The sequence below is a fragment of the Lactuca sativa genome, chromosome 2 (genome assembly GCF_002870075.4).
Source record: "Lactuca sativa cultivar Salinas chromosome 2, Lsat_Salinas_v11, whole genome shotgun sequence".
NCBI lineage: Eukaryota > Viridiplantae > Streptophyta > Magnoliopsida > Asterales > Asteraceae > Lactuca > Lactuca sativa.
In genome coordinates, this window is record NC_056624.2 from 181842863 (window position 1) to 181858486 (window position 15624).

The 15624-nt window shown below is 36.1% G+C and overlaps 3 protein-coding genes across 3 annotated transcripts; 1 reads left to right on the forward strand and 2 right to left on the reverse strand.

The window, feature by feature from the left end:
- Positions 1–4586: 4586 nt before the first annotated feature.
- LOC111920083 (uncharacterized) lies at positions 4587–6506 on the reverse strand. Its single transcript, XM_023915666.3, has 3 exons — positions 6356–6506; positions 5107–5944; positions 4587–5025 (listed from the first exon to the last, which is right to left on the reverse strand). The coding sequence occupies exons 2-3, from the start codon at positions 5907–5909 to the stop codon at positions 4839–4841; spliced, it is 990 nt and encodes a 329-aa protein (XP_023771434.1). The 5' UTR covers positions 5910–5944; positions 6356–6506; the 3' UTR covers positions 4587–4838.
- Positions 6507–6539: 33 nt separating this feature from the next.
- LOC111920085 (protein CHLORORESPIRATORY REDUCTION 7, chloroplastic) lies at positions 6540–7339 on the forward strand. Its single transcript, XM_023915667.3, has 2 exons — positions 6540–6917; positions 6998–7339. The coding sequence occupies exons 1-2, from the start codon at positions 6681–6683 to the stop codon at positions 7265–7267; spliced, it is 507 nt and encodes a 168-aa protein (XP_023771435.1). The 5' UTR covers positions 6540–6680; the 3' UTR covers positions 7268–7339.
- An 11-nt stretch (positions 7340–7350) lies between these two features.
- On the reverse strand, positions 7351–8041 carry LOC111920086 (uncharacterized). The gene is made up of 3 exons (XM_023915668.3): positions 7768–8041; positions 7583–7703; positions 7351–7505 (listed from the first exon to the last, which is right to left on the reverse strand). Exons 1-3 carry the CDS (start codon positions 7902–7904, stop codon positions 7461–7463), a joined length of 303 nt encoding a protein of 100 aa, XP_023771436.1. The 5' UTR covers positions 7905–8041; the 3' UTR covers positions 7351–7460.
- Positions 8042–15624: the final 7583 nt, after the last annotated feature.

The window sequence follows — 15624 nt, forward strand, 5'->3', positions numbered from 1 at the left end:
TACCAAAAACACGATCATCACCACGACCCACCACCTGCCACCACCACCGATCAACACCAACCCACCCACCATCCACTACTTGCCACCATCACCTGTCATCACCCACCCATCAAGACCACCACCACTAACCAACTCGCCATCCACCATAACCACCACCCCACCATAACCACCACCCCACCACAACCCACCACCCACAAACCACCACAAAGCAACTATTACCCAATACCCCCATAAGCCATCGCTCACCACCACCATCACCATCCCCCACCCACAATCACCATTCGTCACCACCACACACTACCCCCACCACCTTTCCCTACCTCCACCACCACTACTACCCATCACCCACCACCGCCCATCTACACCACCACCACCATTATCTACAACCACCAATATCATATGTGATTAAATGCATGTAATCACATAAATCATGTGTGATTAAATACATATAATCACATATGATTTATATAAACAATATTTGTTTTCATGTTTTCTATTTAATAATTTTTATTGTGTATTTAATAATATATGATTATATGTATTTAATAACATATGATTAATATGAATAAATTTGTTTTTATATTTTTTATTCAATAGTTGTTCTCTTGTATATAATCACATATGATTAATATAGACAATATTATTTTTGTCCATATAAATCACATGTGATTAGATATATATAATCACATGTGATTAGATGTATTTAGTAACATATGATTAAAGTTAACAAGTAACAATTACTAAATCGAGAACTTGATAATGAATCACATAAATCATATGTGATTATATGTATTTAATCACTTAAACCATATGTGATTAAATACATATAATCACATGTGATTATATGTATCTACTCACATATTATTTATATAAATAATATTCGTTTTCAAATTTTTGATTCAATAATATTCTCATGTATTTAATCACATGTGATTATATGTATCTAATAATATATTATTAATATGGACAAAGAACAACTTTTGAATCAAGAAGGAAAAACGAAATCTTACACATATAAATAATATGTGGTTTGATACATATAATCACATGTGATTAAGTAAATGAGAATAAATAATCGAAAACGCAAAACAAATATTGTTCATATAAATCATATATGATTAGATACATATAATCATATGTGATTAAATACAAGAATAACTATTGAATCGAGAATGCAAAAATTTCACTTCTTCACATAAATCATATGTGATAGATACATATAATCACATGTGATTATGTGTATTTAATAACATTTGACTTATATAGACATGATTTGTTTTTGTGTTTTCTACTTAATAATTGTTTTTCATTTATTTAATCACATGTAATTATATGTATTTAATCACATATACAATAGTAAACGATCCATGATCTACGGGGAATATTTATAAATAGAGGATTAATTTGTTTATTCTTAAAATAACTATATATAAAATTTCATTGGTCTAGATTCAGTCATACGTTCACACTATTGTGTAAACGTATGACTGAATCTAGACCAATGAAATTTTATATATAGTTATTTTAATAATAAACAAATTAATCCTCTATTTATAAATATTCCCCCTAGATCATGGATCGTTTACTATTGTATATCTGTTATCATCTTCTAAACCCTATCGTTATCTTAAATTGTTGGTTCATCATCACCATCACTAGAAAATCCCACAACAGTTTTGCTCCACCGGCCCGAGCACTGGGCGACTTGGACGTCCTCTTCTTTCTCCCCAACAAAAACCATCTGAACCTTTCCCTTCCCTACACCGGTGGTCACTGCTTCTTCTTCCTAACACACCGACTTTCGTCGACAAATTCTTCCATTTCCGCATTTTCTACTTCAACAACTTCCACTTACAGTTGTTTTGTGCCATCTTCCTTTGTTTTTCCCATGCCTAACCAGACCTTATAAGGTTAGGCTTTTTCTTCAGAAGATGAAGGTTCTGTTACTAACATGTTTACTTCCATTGTAGGTAATGTCTGTCGTCGATCAAAACAAAGGTACATTCAAGAATATTCCTCCCCAAATACCACCATAGTTAATTTCTCAAGACATCAATTTTTCTCTTTATTTCAGAAAATATAGAAAATCATGAGCAAAAGGGTGGCGAGGAAACCAAAATCATTTGAAATCATGGACTCCATGGATCCCCCGCTTCATTCCCCAATATCAGAACATGTGGTCTACTCCTAGATTGTATCAATTTTTGGGCGGGTTTTTTGGGTAAGAAATTAATTGAATAAGGAACCCAAGAGGTACAAACTGTTCCCCTCTAACCCTCACCACATACAGAACTCTTGTTTTCTCTCTTCCCATTTGATTAATTTTATTGTTATTGATCGATGAAAACAAAAATTAGATTTTTCTAAATAGTTAACTAAGGATCAATTGATCTTCAATAGAGAATAAGGTGGTAGGAAGACACAATATCAGACGAGAAGTTTAACATACCATTTAGTGTTATACACTTTGAATATGAAGATCTTTATCTTGGTTCAACAAACAAAAAAAAATCCATAATCGATACAAGGTATCACCTATTTTAATAATTAAGCTCCTGATTTTATGATATCTTAGTTTTTACTTTTGATTCTTGATTTTTATTGTATATTTTAGTTATTTATAATCTTGGTTTTGTATGCTTTTCATTCTTGAATTTGTATGCCAGTTTTGATATTGGAGATGAACTTTCTATTAAAGTTTTTGGTTAAATTATCACTGAAGGTATGCACTAACTTGCCATTTAACCACAAAATCAGGCGTATACTTATTGGGTTGTCCTTCTGGAGCTCCTTACTAGTAGAGTTCAGGTTGATATGAAGAGATCTCCTTGAGAAGATGTTCTTGTATCATAGGTCAGCTCCTTTCCTTGTTTCATATATGCAATTTGTCAACACGGGACGTTGATATGTAAGATTGGTATGAGTTATGAGTTGTATTGATTTGTGAAAACAGGATCTACCTTGTTTGACTGATAAGGATGAAGTTATTGAGATTACAGATCTAGTTTTAGAAGGTTAATATTTGATGAAGGAAATCATCCAGGTGATGACAATAGTAGCAATATGTGTTTAATTTGAGGTAGATTATCAGCCATTAATCGCAGATGTAGTTTTGTCTCTAGTCCTTCTGGTGAAGCAACATCAAAGGTTGCAATCTTCAAAGGTAAGTAGTGTTACCCAATCTCCTAGGCTTTAACAACCTTAAACCATCAAATATATAATTATTGTACAAAATGGTCTAACTTTTCTCTTTCTTGTTTATAGGAGGAAAACGGAAGTTTTAATTGAATGATTTGTTGGTTTAGCTTCAAACATTAAGATGTAAAGACAGAGGCATGGGAAACCCATCAAAAAGCAAAGACAAATTCCTCAAGAATGATGATGGATTCTTTAAGAATGATGACCGATTCTTAAAGAATAATATATATATATATATATATATATATATATATATATATATATATATATATATATATATATATATATATATATATATTATTGTTTTTTATATTATCTAAGAATGACAAAATATTCTGAAAGAATGTACAAATAATGTAATACGTCATATAAATTTTTTCGTTTATTCCTTAATAATGATGACAGATTCCTAAAAAATATATTATTGAAGGTTGTATACATTCTTTAAAATATTGTATATATTTTTCTTTTTATGTTATAAAAATGATTGTTTTATATTTTTGGGATTGTTCTCATTTTTATTATATATATATATATATATATATATATATATATATATATATATATATATATATGTGTGTGTGTGTGTGTGTGTGTGTATGTGTGTGTGTGTTAGAATCAAATGTGAATCATAAATATTATGTGAATATGTGACCAAATTTTGATCATTAGATTAAAATGAATGAATGATTGTGATCTTAAAGTACGTGCAATTAACACGGACTACCATGTACCATATAATTTTTTCACACATGTAAAAAAGACTCTTAAGTAAGTGGTGAGACTCTCTCATATACATCACACAACACAAGACTATTTTCCTTTTGTGTGGAGGAACCAAGCTCATTTTATATCATTACTAACTTGATCATTGGCGGTTGTTAATGGGACACGAGTCTTGGAGCGGTTCTAACCGTCTCATTGATGAGTCTTAAAGATGTCAAATCAGGATCAACTAACGATGATGAAACATAAGATTTGAGAACCTCTTCCGATCAACCCAATGATGATTTCTGGTAACATCAATATTTTATATTGCATCTACATGGCTATGTCATATCAATATTTTTAATTAATTTAACTATTTAAGTATTATTAAAACTTTTTATAAAATATAAACATATATTTATTTAGAAAGAATTTTGAAAGGAAATTTATTTGTATCCATTTACCGTTATGCCGTATTGATTCACACTTTTTTAAAATGGCGACGCACATACTCGGAAACTACACTTGAATTCTGCATATGTGCTTATGAAATTTGAATCCTCACACGAACATTGCACCATGCTATTGATTGACATGGTAATTTAAAACGGACACAAGGGATATTCGTATAAGTTGAAGATACAACTAGTACAAACCCAAACAGTGATCGGATTATCGTATACCCAAAATAAAAGTCGACCTCATTTTATTAGCATCAAAAAGTGCTAAAATGAGCCAAGGAACATATAAGATTTTATCCTCTAAAACATTTTTAGAAGATAAAAATTTGCATGTATATAATAAATACCTTAGCTTCTTATTCATTACAAAGAGGATCTGATTTGTTAAATTGGCGCAGTTGGGCTTTCGAGATCTCGAAAACAGATGAGCACTGGGCAAGTCCTTGAATTTTCTCATCCAATCGTGTCTCGTCAACAACAAATTGGGAAGCATGAGAAGCAATTGAACCATTGGTTGCCACCAGCTTTAGGGGTTGTGGCGGGAGCTGCAGGCGGTGGTGTAGTTTCTGCCTCCGCTGCTCCTTTTGGCGTTGGCGGCGTTGATGATGGTGACTGAGGTTTTCCAGCATCTTCCTTCACCGGACTCCCCCCTGCAAGTCTGAGAGTAGCAAACACCATAAGCCCGATTCTACAAATCATGAATCATCAGTATCACCCATGGATTATTAAAAAAACTTACAAAGGGAATGCAAATGAACCAGTGCTTTGGGAACTTGAATCCGAATTACGAGTCCCCTCGGTCGGAACCCTAGAATTTGGACTGGACTCCCAATCCGGTGAGCTTTCCTTTCCCCTTACGAAATCGGTTGGTGATGCATTTAGGGTTTCAAGGAGTTCTTCCTTCTCTTCGGCACTCTTCCTTTCGTCTTCTACTGTTGTTTCCACCATCGGGCTTGTCAAACTGCCATGTGGCGTAAAACATGAATACTCGAATCCATCGTCCAGCCAGTGAAGTTTTCCAGACTGGCTTATAAAAAAATCACTATCCATGGAGAAGCTATTGCTCCCCATGTGGATACTGAATAACGATTCATTCGAAGCTGCACTCCATTCCGAATCATCACTCTGTTTTGGAGAAAATATAGATGAGGGGATCCTGTTTCGATCATAGTCATCGGATTGCGCCATCACTTGGATCGGAGGGGATTGTATTGGAGATGCATTTGATGTATCGAAATCAGAGAATCGTGGTGAAGCCATTGATGATAACTTCACTGTTAGTCTCCCAGATGAACTCGTTTTTGCTGATTCCGTATTATTTGATCTTAGCGAGATAGATTCGTTTTCTTCAAATTCTGGGAATTTCACATCATTTTCACCACCATTTACTTCCATTGGATGTGAAGACGATGAGGAAGAGGAAGAAGAGAAAGAAGAGGAAGACGCACGGCCAACCATCTTGTCATCATCTTTGACGCTGTAAGTAACATCAAACTCCGAATCTAGATGTTCACTGCTACCACTCCCGTTCTTGTGTTTCATTTTGTTTTGTTCAACAGATAAACTAATGTCTAATGCTGTAAAACGAAAACCAATTCGTGTGCGTAGCTATCAATCAGTCCATGAATTTAGAAACGAAGAAGCCAACAATTATAACCATTCCTATTGTAATCCAAAATTCAATGCTTTTTCTCAAATTAAGTTACTACTAGTTAATCAACACATTTACGGATATGTGAGAAATAGATTCAATGAATTTTATGATATAATGATATGATCATATATGCATGGCTTCAAAATTGACGATGAGAAGGAAAACTCTGGTTTCATGGCAACGATTTACAGTTCTTGCGATTGCAATTTGAACAAAGACGTAACAATCAAATCACGAGATGAAAATTTTGAAACGTCAATGGATTCATGTATCGTTATGAAACGAATGATGATTTGAGAAAAAATTTCGAAAAATTGTGAGTAACTGAACTTACTTGAACATGAACATTCCCCTTATAGTTGGAACCCTACGGGTTAAGATCGCCGGCAGCACCAATGTTGCCCTAAATTTTAACGATGAAACCTCGGGGCACGAGATAGAAGATAAAGGGGAAAAAGTTTTGTATAGAGGGAAGAACAGGGTTTGATGATCGAATAACAGAAGGCTGAGCGCCCATTTAGGAAACGTTCATCTGTATGTGTCTCTTTTCTTTTCCTATTCGACCGGTATTTCTGTTTGTCAGAAGGTTTAGGGATGATTTTAGGAATAAAACAAAAGATAAAGGGGTGAAAATGTAAGTTAGAGAATTCTTCTATAACATGACGTTCACCGTTCAAAAGCGTTCATATATCTTTCACTTATCTACACTCTTAGACGCCATAGCCATGGAAGCAACTTTGCAGAAACAGCTTTTTCCGAACCATCTGCTAATTTCACCAAGAACACCGTCATTTGTCCATCAGAAATCGAGTTTTTCAACTCAATTTTTGAGTTACTCCGGTTTCCCCAAATTTCCGATTGTGGAACGTCGTCATAGGAACGCAAACGCAACGAAGGCAAGGTTTTTGTTTTTGCTCTTTAATATTTTTCTTTCTTTTACCATTTGTTGATTATGCTGGTTGTAGTATTTAAATAGATTAATGCAAGGAGAAGGAGATCAAACATGGAAACGGATACGTATGTATTAATGGAGCCAGGGAAGGCTGAAGAATTTGTAGATGAGGAAGAACTGAGAGCCAGATTGAAGAATTGGCTAGAAAATTGGCCAGGCACATCGCTTCCTCCTGATCTTGCAAGATTTGAATCCATTGATGATGCTGTTTCGTTCCTTGTAAAGTCAGTGTGTGAACTCGAAATTGATGGAGATGTTGGCTCGATTCAGTGGTATGAAGTTAGTTTGGAATGAAATCATTCAAGTAATTTGCAATTACAATTTACAAAACAATTAAATGCCATAGTTTTGCCTCCATTCAGTTCAGTCCAATCGAGTATAAATCAATATATAAGCTTTATACCATTTAAAAACAGTTTCACAAGGTTCAATCAAACACAATGAGATTCAAATAATTTCTAACCAAAACCATATTTGAGCAAATCCATCAAGTTTTAAGAGCACCGAGATCTTGGAACTTGGACGCTTGAATCTGCAGGTGTCACGAGATCTTACATCAATTAACATAGCACAAAAGATAATCAGCATGTGTGCATCATGAGGTTGTACCTTGTGTTGTTGATTTTTAGTAAACGATGGTGGTAAGAGACCCGATGATTTGTTAGACTTTGTTCTAGCAAGAAGTCCTTTAGAAACAGGGGACATGATCTGATCAGTTGGGCTTTTATACCTACAAAAAACCACCAAAAGATTTAATTTTTGAAATAAAAAAGGAGAAAGAAAGAATCGCTTACATTTCTGGATATTTGAATGCTTTTGGAACTGTAAGACGATCAGGGGTGGCGAGTTTAGCAGAACCGCCGGCCGGAGATGGAGAATTCATCTGAAGTGGTTGAATTGGGGATGGTGTTGATGGAGACTTTTGATCCATGGCTAGCGACTTATGAATTATGATCGAGTGTTTGAGTTTAGATAGGAGAGGGGGGAAGGTCTCTTTTTAAGGGTTGAAATGAAATTAAAATGCTAGGGTTTGGTTTTATTCAGGGTTTTGTCAGTGTGGAAGACGGTAAAGTGGAAGGATAAGTAGACCGTTGGAGGAACAAGGTAGTGCTTAACGGTCCAATTCAGTGGGCCAATACCCAATGGTGGCTGCGACTTATTTTATGGTTGACTACAAAACTATGCATTTAATATTTGTATTTTTACTTTTTAGTATTCTCATATATAAATTCTTCGTTAAAACATCATAAACATTATATATATATATATATATATATATATATATATATATATATATATATATATATATATATATATATATATATATATATAGAGAGAGAGAGAGAGAGAGAGAGAGAGAGAGAGAGAGATATGAAAGATCATTTGAGAACTCACACCTCGTTCCCGAGTTCAACTTAACGAGAGAAAGGAAAGAAAATGAGTGGAAATGAGAAGAAAATAAAAGAAATTGGTGTTCCTGAGTTTTATTAAATGAGGGAAGTGGAAGAAAGTGGATGGAAATGGGAGGATCATTTTCCTTCCGATTTGGGAGGATTTGGAAAGAAAGAACAAAACGATTCATTTTCCTTATGCTTCTCTCAAACTCGGGAACACAAAAGAAAATTTCGTTTTCCTTTCCTTTCTCTTCTTTTCTCTCATAACTTTCTTTTCTCTTCTCTTCTTTTCTTTTGTTAAACTCGGGAACGAAACGCCAAAGTTTCCCGAGAACCCGAGAACTAAAGGTGGAGCGTTAGATCAAAGATTTTAATGGCTTAGATTAAAAATGGCATAATTGTAATTATAAATGAGTTTAGTGGCATTTTAGGTTTTTATCAATGAATCTTAGGAGTAAATTCGGTATTGTTTCAGAATTACATAAAATATAATTATCAATTAATCTAAAATCCTAAATTACTCTCTCTCTCTCTCTCTCTCTCTCTCTCTCTCTTCTGCATATCGACCACCTCCCTCCATCTACCGCCTCCCACCTCCCTGCATTGACCATCGTTACCTTTGTCGTCGATAAAGGAAGAAACTTGTTAATCTCTATATCATCGATGGTGATGATTCATTTAATAACTCCATCGCAACGCAACTGATCTATTGGTTCACTTCATGAGAAGAGAACAGATCTCGCGGCTGATTCACATCTTCATCTCATCTCCGATGATCGATTAGCATCTCTGACGACAAGTTCGTCTGTTTCGTCCCATCTCTTTCGAGCGATTAACATCTGCGCCTCATTAAGTAAATCAAATCCTACCTTCGTTGTTCTATCAATTCATTAGATCTAGAAACGATCTTTCGATCGAATCCATTGATCACTTCGAACTGAAACGAGGTCAACGAACGACTTCTTCCTGCCGATGTTGCTTCACTGAATCGACGACCTGATTTCATCTTCACAAACGACGACCTAATTTCATATCCACGCTCCACCTGTGGTAATCTATACTTCTCATTTGTGTGACATCCCCAAAATCTCGGCCAGAAAAGACCGATTTTCATTTATGCTTTTAAAATAATTTCAGAGTAAATCCTTTTGATTTGAAAGAGTTGCAGAATTTGTTCCCAAAAACAAAATGTGATAAAACAATGTTTACCAAAGCATTTCATAAAAGAAATGTATTTTCATTATATAATCAAAACTCGGGATGTCATGTTCCGATACAGACCATAAAGCATAAACGATAACATTACAAGTCATTCAACAAATATATACATATACAGACTTGTAAACAAAACAACTTGATGGTTCATCCATCTTATGCCCTTGCGCCACTTCCTGTAATACAAATAAACTGAGTGGGTCAGGCTTAGGAGCCTGGTGAGCATATAGGGTTTTCAACCCACAATAAATAATTATATTTAATTTCCACCAACCAACAAGAACCCAATTACCCATTCCCGTCATTCTCACTTTACGTCCCTAAGACAACTAACATAAGGGACCTAGTCTAAGAATATTTCATCGGGGCGACAACACATGCTTCGGGGGTTCCTCAGCAATATAAGTCAAATAAGGCAACCATGAGGGGGATGGAATACAGCGAATGAACACCCAAGTTCATTAACACCTACAGGTTATGAGCCTGCTAGCGTTCCACTGGACTGTCTAGAAAAGTTTGTGGTCGTCATCTAAATTCCGCTAGATGACTGGATCAAAACAACATCGAGGCCTCTCATTTGTTTATTACACACCAACTATCTACTCGTGTTCTACCCAACATATTAGTAGATAAAATATACATTTTTATACATAGTTTCAAAACCTGTATAGCATGCTCAATCAATACATTTTCCACATAACAGATGAGGCACACACACATAACACGTATTTCATAGAGAAATAATCGGATCTATAAGATAGAAGAAAGTGAATATACATTCACACACATAACAACAAAATATACACATAACACGTGTTTCGTATAAAATACTTCATAATTATGCGTTAGAAGAAAGTAACTACACACTCACTTGATCAGAAGATGATCGGACAGCACTACAGCTTGCAGAAGTAGTAATCCTCAGCAGATCTGGAAGATCTCTACAAAAATCGAACTTCTCGCGGGCAGAGCTTCGGCTCGGGAATCACACTTCTCGGGATCTCGGGAGCGTAAAACTTCCTTCTTAACTTGGATATGAGATCCGGGGTGTCGGGATGGCTTTGGGGGTTTATGCGTAGAGCTTCGACACAAAAAGGAGAAGAAATGAGCAAAAATACCCGGAACCCTCGCATCCTATTTATAGGAGGCTGAGGCCTCGCAGTACACTGGGCGTACTGCCTTACGCGGGGCGTACGCGTCCGAATTCGTCACTGCATGCATCATCGGAAGAACTCGAGTGCGAGGCGCGTCATGCTTCGCGGTACGCTGGGCGTACTTCGGATCAGATCGGTGACTCCTTTGGATATACATCCGAATTAAAGATTAAATTTAAATACAAATTATTTAATAAACTTCGGAAATTCATATCTTCTTCATACGAACTCCGTTTTCGACGTTCTTTATATCCACGCGTAGGTGAGACTACGCTCTACAACTTTCGTTTAGACTTCGTCGGCTAATTTTGACTTTATTTTTTATTATTTATTTTTAGTAGGCCCGGAGAGGAAAACTTCGTTATAAATTCATAACTTCTTCATTTGACGTCCGTTCTCGCCTAACTTTTTATCGTTTTACTACAATTAATGAGATCTTCAATTCTCATTTAGATTGTTTCGGCTAAAAACCACTCGGTCTCAAATCGAGTATTTCGGGCTGCATACCGCTAAGTCGAAACTTCAGAAAATCATAACTTCCTCATACGGAGTCAGATTTGGGCGTTCTCTATATATTCGGAAACCTCGTTTCAACTACTATAACATTATCCAAAGATATCAAGTTTATTTTACACTTAAATTATGACGCTTATTTTTATTCTTAATTAATCAAACCACATAATTAAGCAATTAAGCACAAAACACATAATACTCAAATAATACACCTTTATTATTTGAAAACGGGTTACAAAGGTTAACCTAGACTATTACATCAATGATAATGCTTATCCTGGAAACACGGGCGTTACAATTTGTTATTTACTATTGCTACTTAATAATCTGGTTTCTAGTTGCTACTTCTCATTTTCGGTTTTTGATTTCTGGTTGCTACTTTCTTACTTCTGATTTCTAATTCCAATGGATCTTGTGGATAGTGGAAATGAGAGGTATGTAAATGCAAATCTGACAGAATATGGAAATCAGGGACTTAAGAGACCAAGAGTGAATTTAAAGCCACATTCACATTCTATTAAACAAATGGAAAGAAACACAGATAGAGAAAGGTTAGTAAATTGTCTCTTTCAAAGCCTCCAAGTGTGCAAGAATTTTGATTCACTAAGTTGTTAAGGTGTTGTTGCTTTTTTATTTAATGAAATTATATGTATACATGTGTAAATATATGCCATCAGCTTCCATATTGCATTAGCTCAATTGTGCAGCGAATCTGTTGATACATTTTTAATAATAATTAAGGGATTCATTTGTGCAAATGTGTAAACTAGAAATTTGTTGCATTTTCATCCTTTTCATAATTATGAATCAAGTGCAGTTTTGTATCAAACCTATTTATTTAATGAACTTATATGTATACATGAAAGGAGTACCTTGTTCTGAATTAGCTCAACAATTTTCATGACAAGAGAGGATTTGTTGGTCTAATAAGGTACCTGTTCCATATAAAAAAACAAAACATATAACAAGTTAATGCATATATGTGAATATGTGATGTATTTCCATTGTGTAAACTGGATACACCAAATCAGGCCTGTAAAGTAAGCTTTTCCCTAGTTTCAATATAAATTCACAAAATTACCTAGTTTTAGTCATGTGATTCACATATAAATCACATGTAATTCACATATGAGTTATATGTAATTCACATATGAATTACATGTAAATCACATATGAATCACATGTACATCACATGTAATTTACATGTGATTCACATGTAAATCACATACAATTCACATGTAATTCACATATGAATTACATGTGATTCATATGTAATTCACATATGAATTACATGTAATTCACATATGAATTACATGTGATTCACATGTAATTCACATATGAATTACATGTGATTCACATGTAATTCACATATGAATTACATGTGATTCACATGTAATTCACATATACATCATATGTAATTCATACGTGAATCGCCTGTGATTCATATATTAATCACATATGTATTTTTGTGAGTGTTTTTGCATCCATTAATTTTTTTTTTAATTTTCTTGTAGATTTGGAAAAAATTGTGGTTATTATTGAAGAGGTGAAGATGATAATTGAAGAAAAATATGGAAATATTGACACGAAGACATAAAAACGCTTTGAAATTTTGTACATTGTAACGCCTGTAGATCCGGGCTAGTCAACTTAGACATAATAAGGGTCGAAAACGACTTTTCGACAAAAGATTATTTAGAATAAATAATCTTAACCAAGTTGTAGAATATGTCTCAAGGGTTCCGTACATATAAAGAACGCTGAAACCCGAGTTATAACAAAGAAGTGACTTTTTAGCAAAACTGGCACGACACGGCACTGGGAGACGTAAATAGTGAATTTACGATGGATGACTTTTTAGCCTTAGTGATTTAAACAAAAGTTGTAGTATACGTTAATCCAAGAGTGTCCATAAAAAGAACGCCCAAATCTGACTTAGTATGAGGAAGTTATGATTTTTCGAAGTTGCAGCTTAGCAGTGTACAGACCGAAGTTCGAATATTAGATCGAGCAGTTTTTAGCCGACACAACCTAAACGAGAATTGAAGATCTCGTTAATAGTAGCGTAAAGATAAGAAGACAGACGAAAACGTACGTCAGATGAAGAAGTTATGAGATTTTAACGGACCAATCATGTCCCGACCTGTTAATAATATAACTTTTAAAAACAAATTCAAAATTAGCCGACGGAATCTAAACGAAAGTTGTAGAGTACGTTCCCGCCTACGCGTGGATATAAAAAACGTCAAAAACGGAGCTCGTATGCGAGAGTTATGATTTTTAGAATTCGGAGTGTGAATTTGCGAAGCTGTGACAAGATCGATGATGTGGCTGAATCCCAGCCATCTGATAAGCTCGCACCGGATGAAGACACGTCGCCCCTCCCAATTACGCCCATCGTCCGAAGCTCGGTATGCCCAACGTTCCGATCCTTTGCGCGGTTCCGGAGCATGCCACAATGACCCAACCCTTTCGCAACGCGTGGCTCGTACGAAGACTAGCTGGCGCCCTTATCCGAGTTACGCCCAACGTAGTCTGAAGGTTCAGGCCTATAAATAGAAGGTCGAGGCTGCCATTTTCTTCACTCCAAATCCACTTCTCTCTCTAAATTCTTTCTTTCTCTAGCCTATCTTAACCCCCTAAACCCTAGGAAACCCCCTAGCACCCGAAGGAAGCCCCGAGGCTCCTGGAGTCCCGAGAAAAAGGGTTTTTAGGTTTAGAAACGCTGCTCCGAGCAAAACCCGATTTTCTTTAAAACCCGCTGTAAGTGAGCTACGCCTATGAAATTTTTAATATAGCTTCTAAATAATTATAGTAATGTTATTAGGTCCTTAGAATATTTAATTGGACTATTATTATGGGTTATATAATGTTGTTATAATATCTTTTTAACCACTCGCGGTACGGGGGTTCCGGTTTGGAGGACCGCTTGGGTTGCTGGATTCAGAAGTGCTTATATGCCAAAATGATCCTCCAACAGTGTTCCATGTCTGGGCTCGTCTGTATATAGTGGGTGAAAAGTATTGTATCACGCTTATATAATAGTAATAATAGTTAAACTATTAATTAGTCGCGGTTAACGTCAGACTAAACCCTAGTGACATTGATACTAGCTTTTGTCAAGGGATAATTGTTTTGAGATAACGAAGCGCTGTTCGAGGGCAGAATCACCACCTTAACAAGTGAGTGCATAGTTACTTTCATCTTACACATAGATATGAAGCATTTTATATAAATTACGTGCTTTTGGAAAGCAGCTAGGGGCCGCAAGATGAGTCGGATTGGTTTCAGTGATCTGGGATTCGTTTGTGGGGTCGCTTGTTATTCAAGGCATATGGTAAGTCGATTGCATTGGATTAAATAATCTCAAAGTGGTTGATTTGACCCTATTACGCAGCACTCGTCTGAGTCTAACCTGTAAAGCCCATAAAATTTGAGCCAAATTAAAACATTTTAATCCATTCAAAAACCATTAAGTTCATACATCTCGTTTCCAAAATAGTTTAAACACCAGAGTATCCCCCAGAACCATATCACATAAATCATAAAACATGAGGAGCGGTACGATCACGCCTTCACCTTGCCACGATCTCCTGAAGTACCTGAAACAATACACAGAACTGTAAGCCCGAAAGCTTAGTGAGTTACCCCCAAAATACCAACCACACATAAACATACTCATAACATATCACAAATAGAACAGCCATGCACATTGGGTCTACTATGTGACTGGTCCGCCCGCACCGGGCCTTCAGTCCACCTGGTCCACCCTCCGAGTATAGCCATATACATCGAGTCTACAGTGTGATTGGTCCGCCCACACTGGGCCTTCAATCCACCTGGTCCACTCTCTGAGTCTATAGTATGACTGGTCCGCCCACACCGGGCCTTCAGTCGGCCTGGTCCACTCTCCGAGGCTCGGCACGTCTGTTCTGCCCTCTTGGGGACTTCAGCCTATCCGGACCACTCGCCGGGCCTTCAGAATATCCGGTCTGCCCTGGGTATGTTGGCCTACAGCACAAAGCAGGACCCACCTCAACCCAACCCCCGTCAAACAACCATGTGCACATAAACAATTAATCACATAACAAATCCTTAACCAGACAAACAGTCTAACATATCACATAGCATATCAACATCCTAAACAGGATTCTGACCTAACCAGTCACTAGCATAACATTACCCAATATACCGGGTACCAACCTTAAGCAGGTCACTAATATAGCATTACCCTAAATATCGGGTATCGACCTTAACCAGGTCACTAACATAATACCATCCTAAATACCAGGATGCAAATCTAGCAAAGCAATAACATAACAAACAATACCCGAATTTCCATCCGATAAAGGGCTGGCCTTGGTGTCGTAGACCC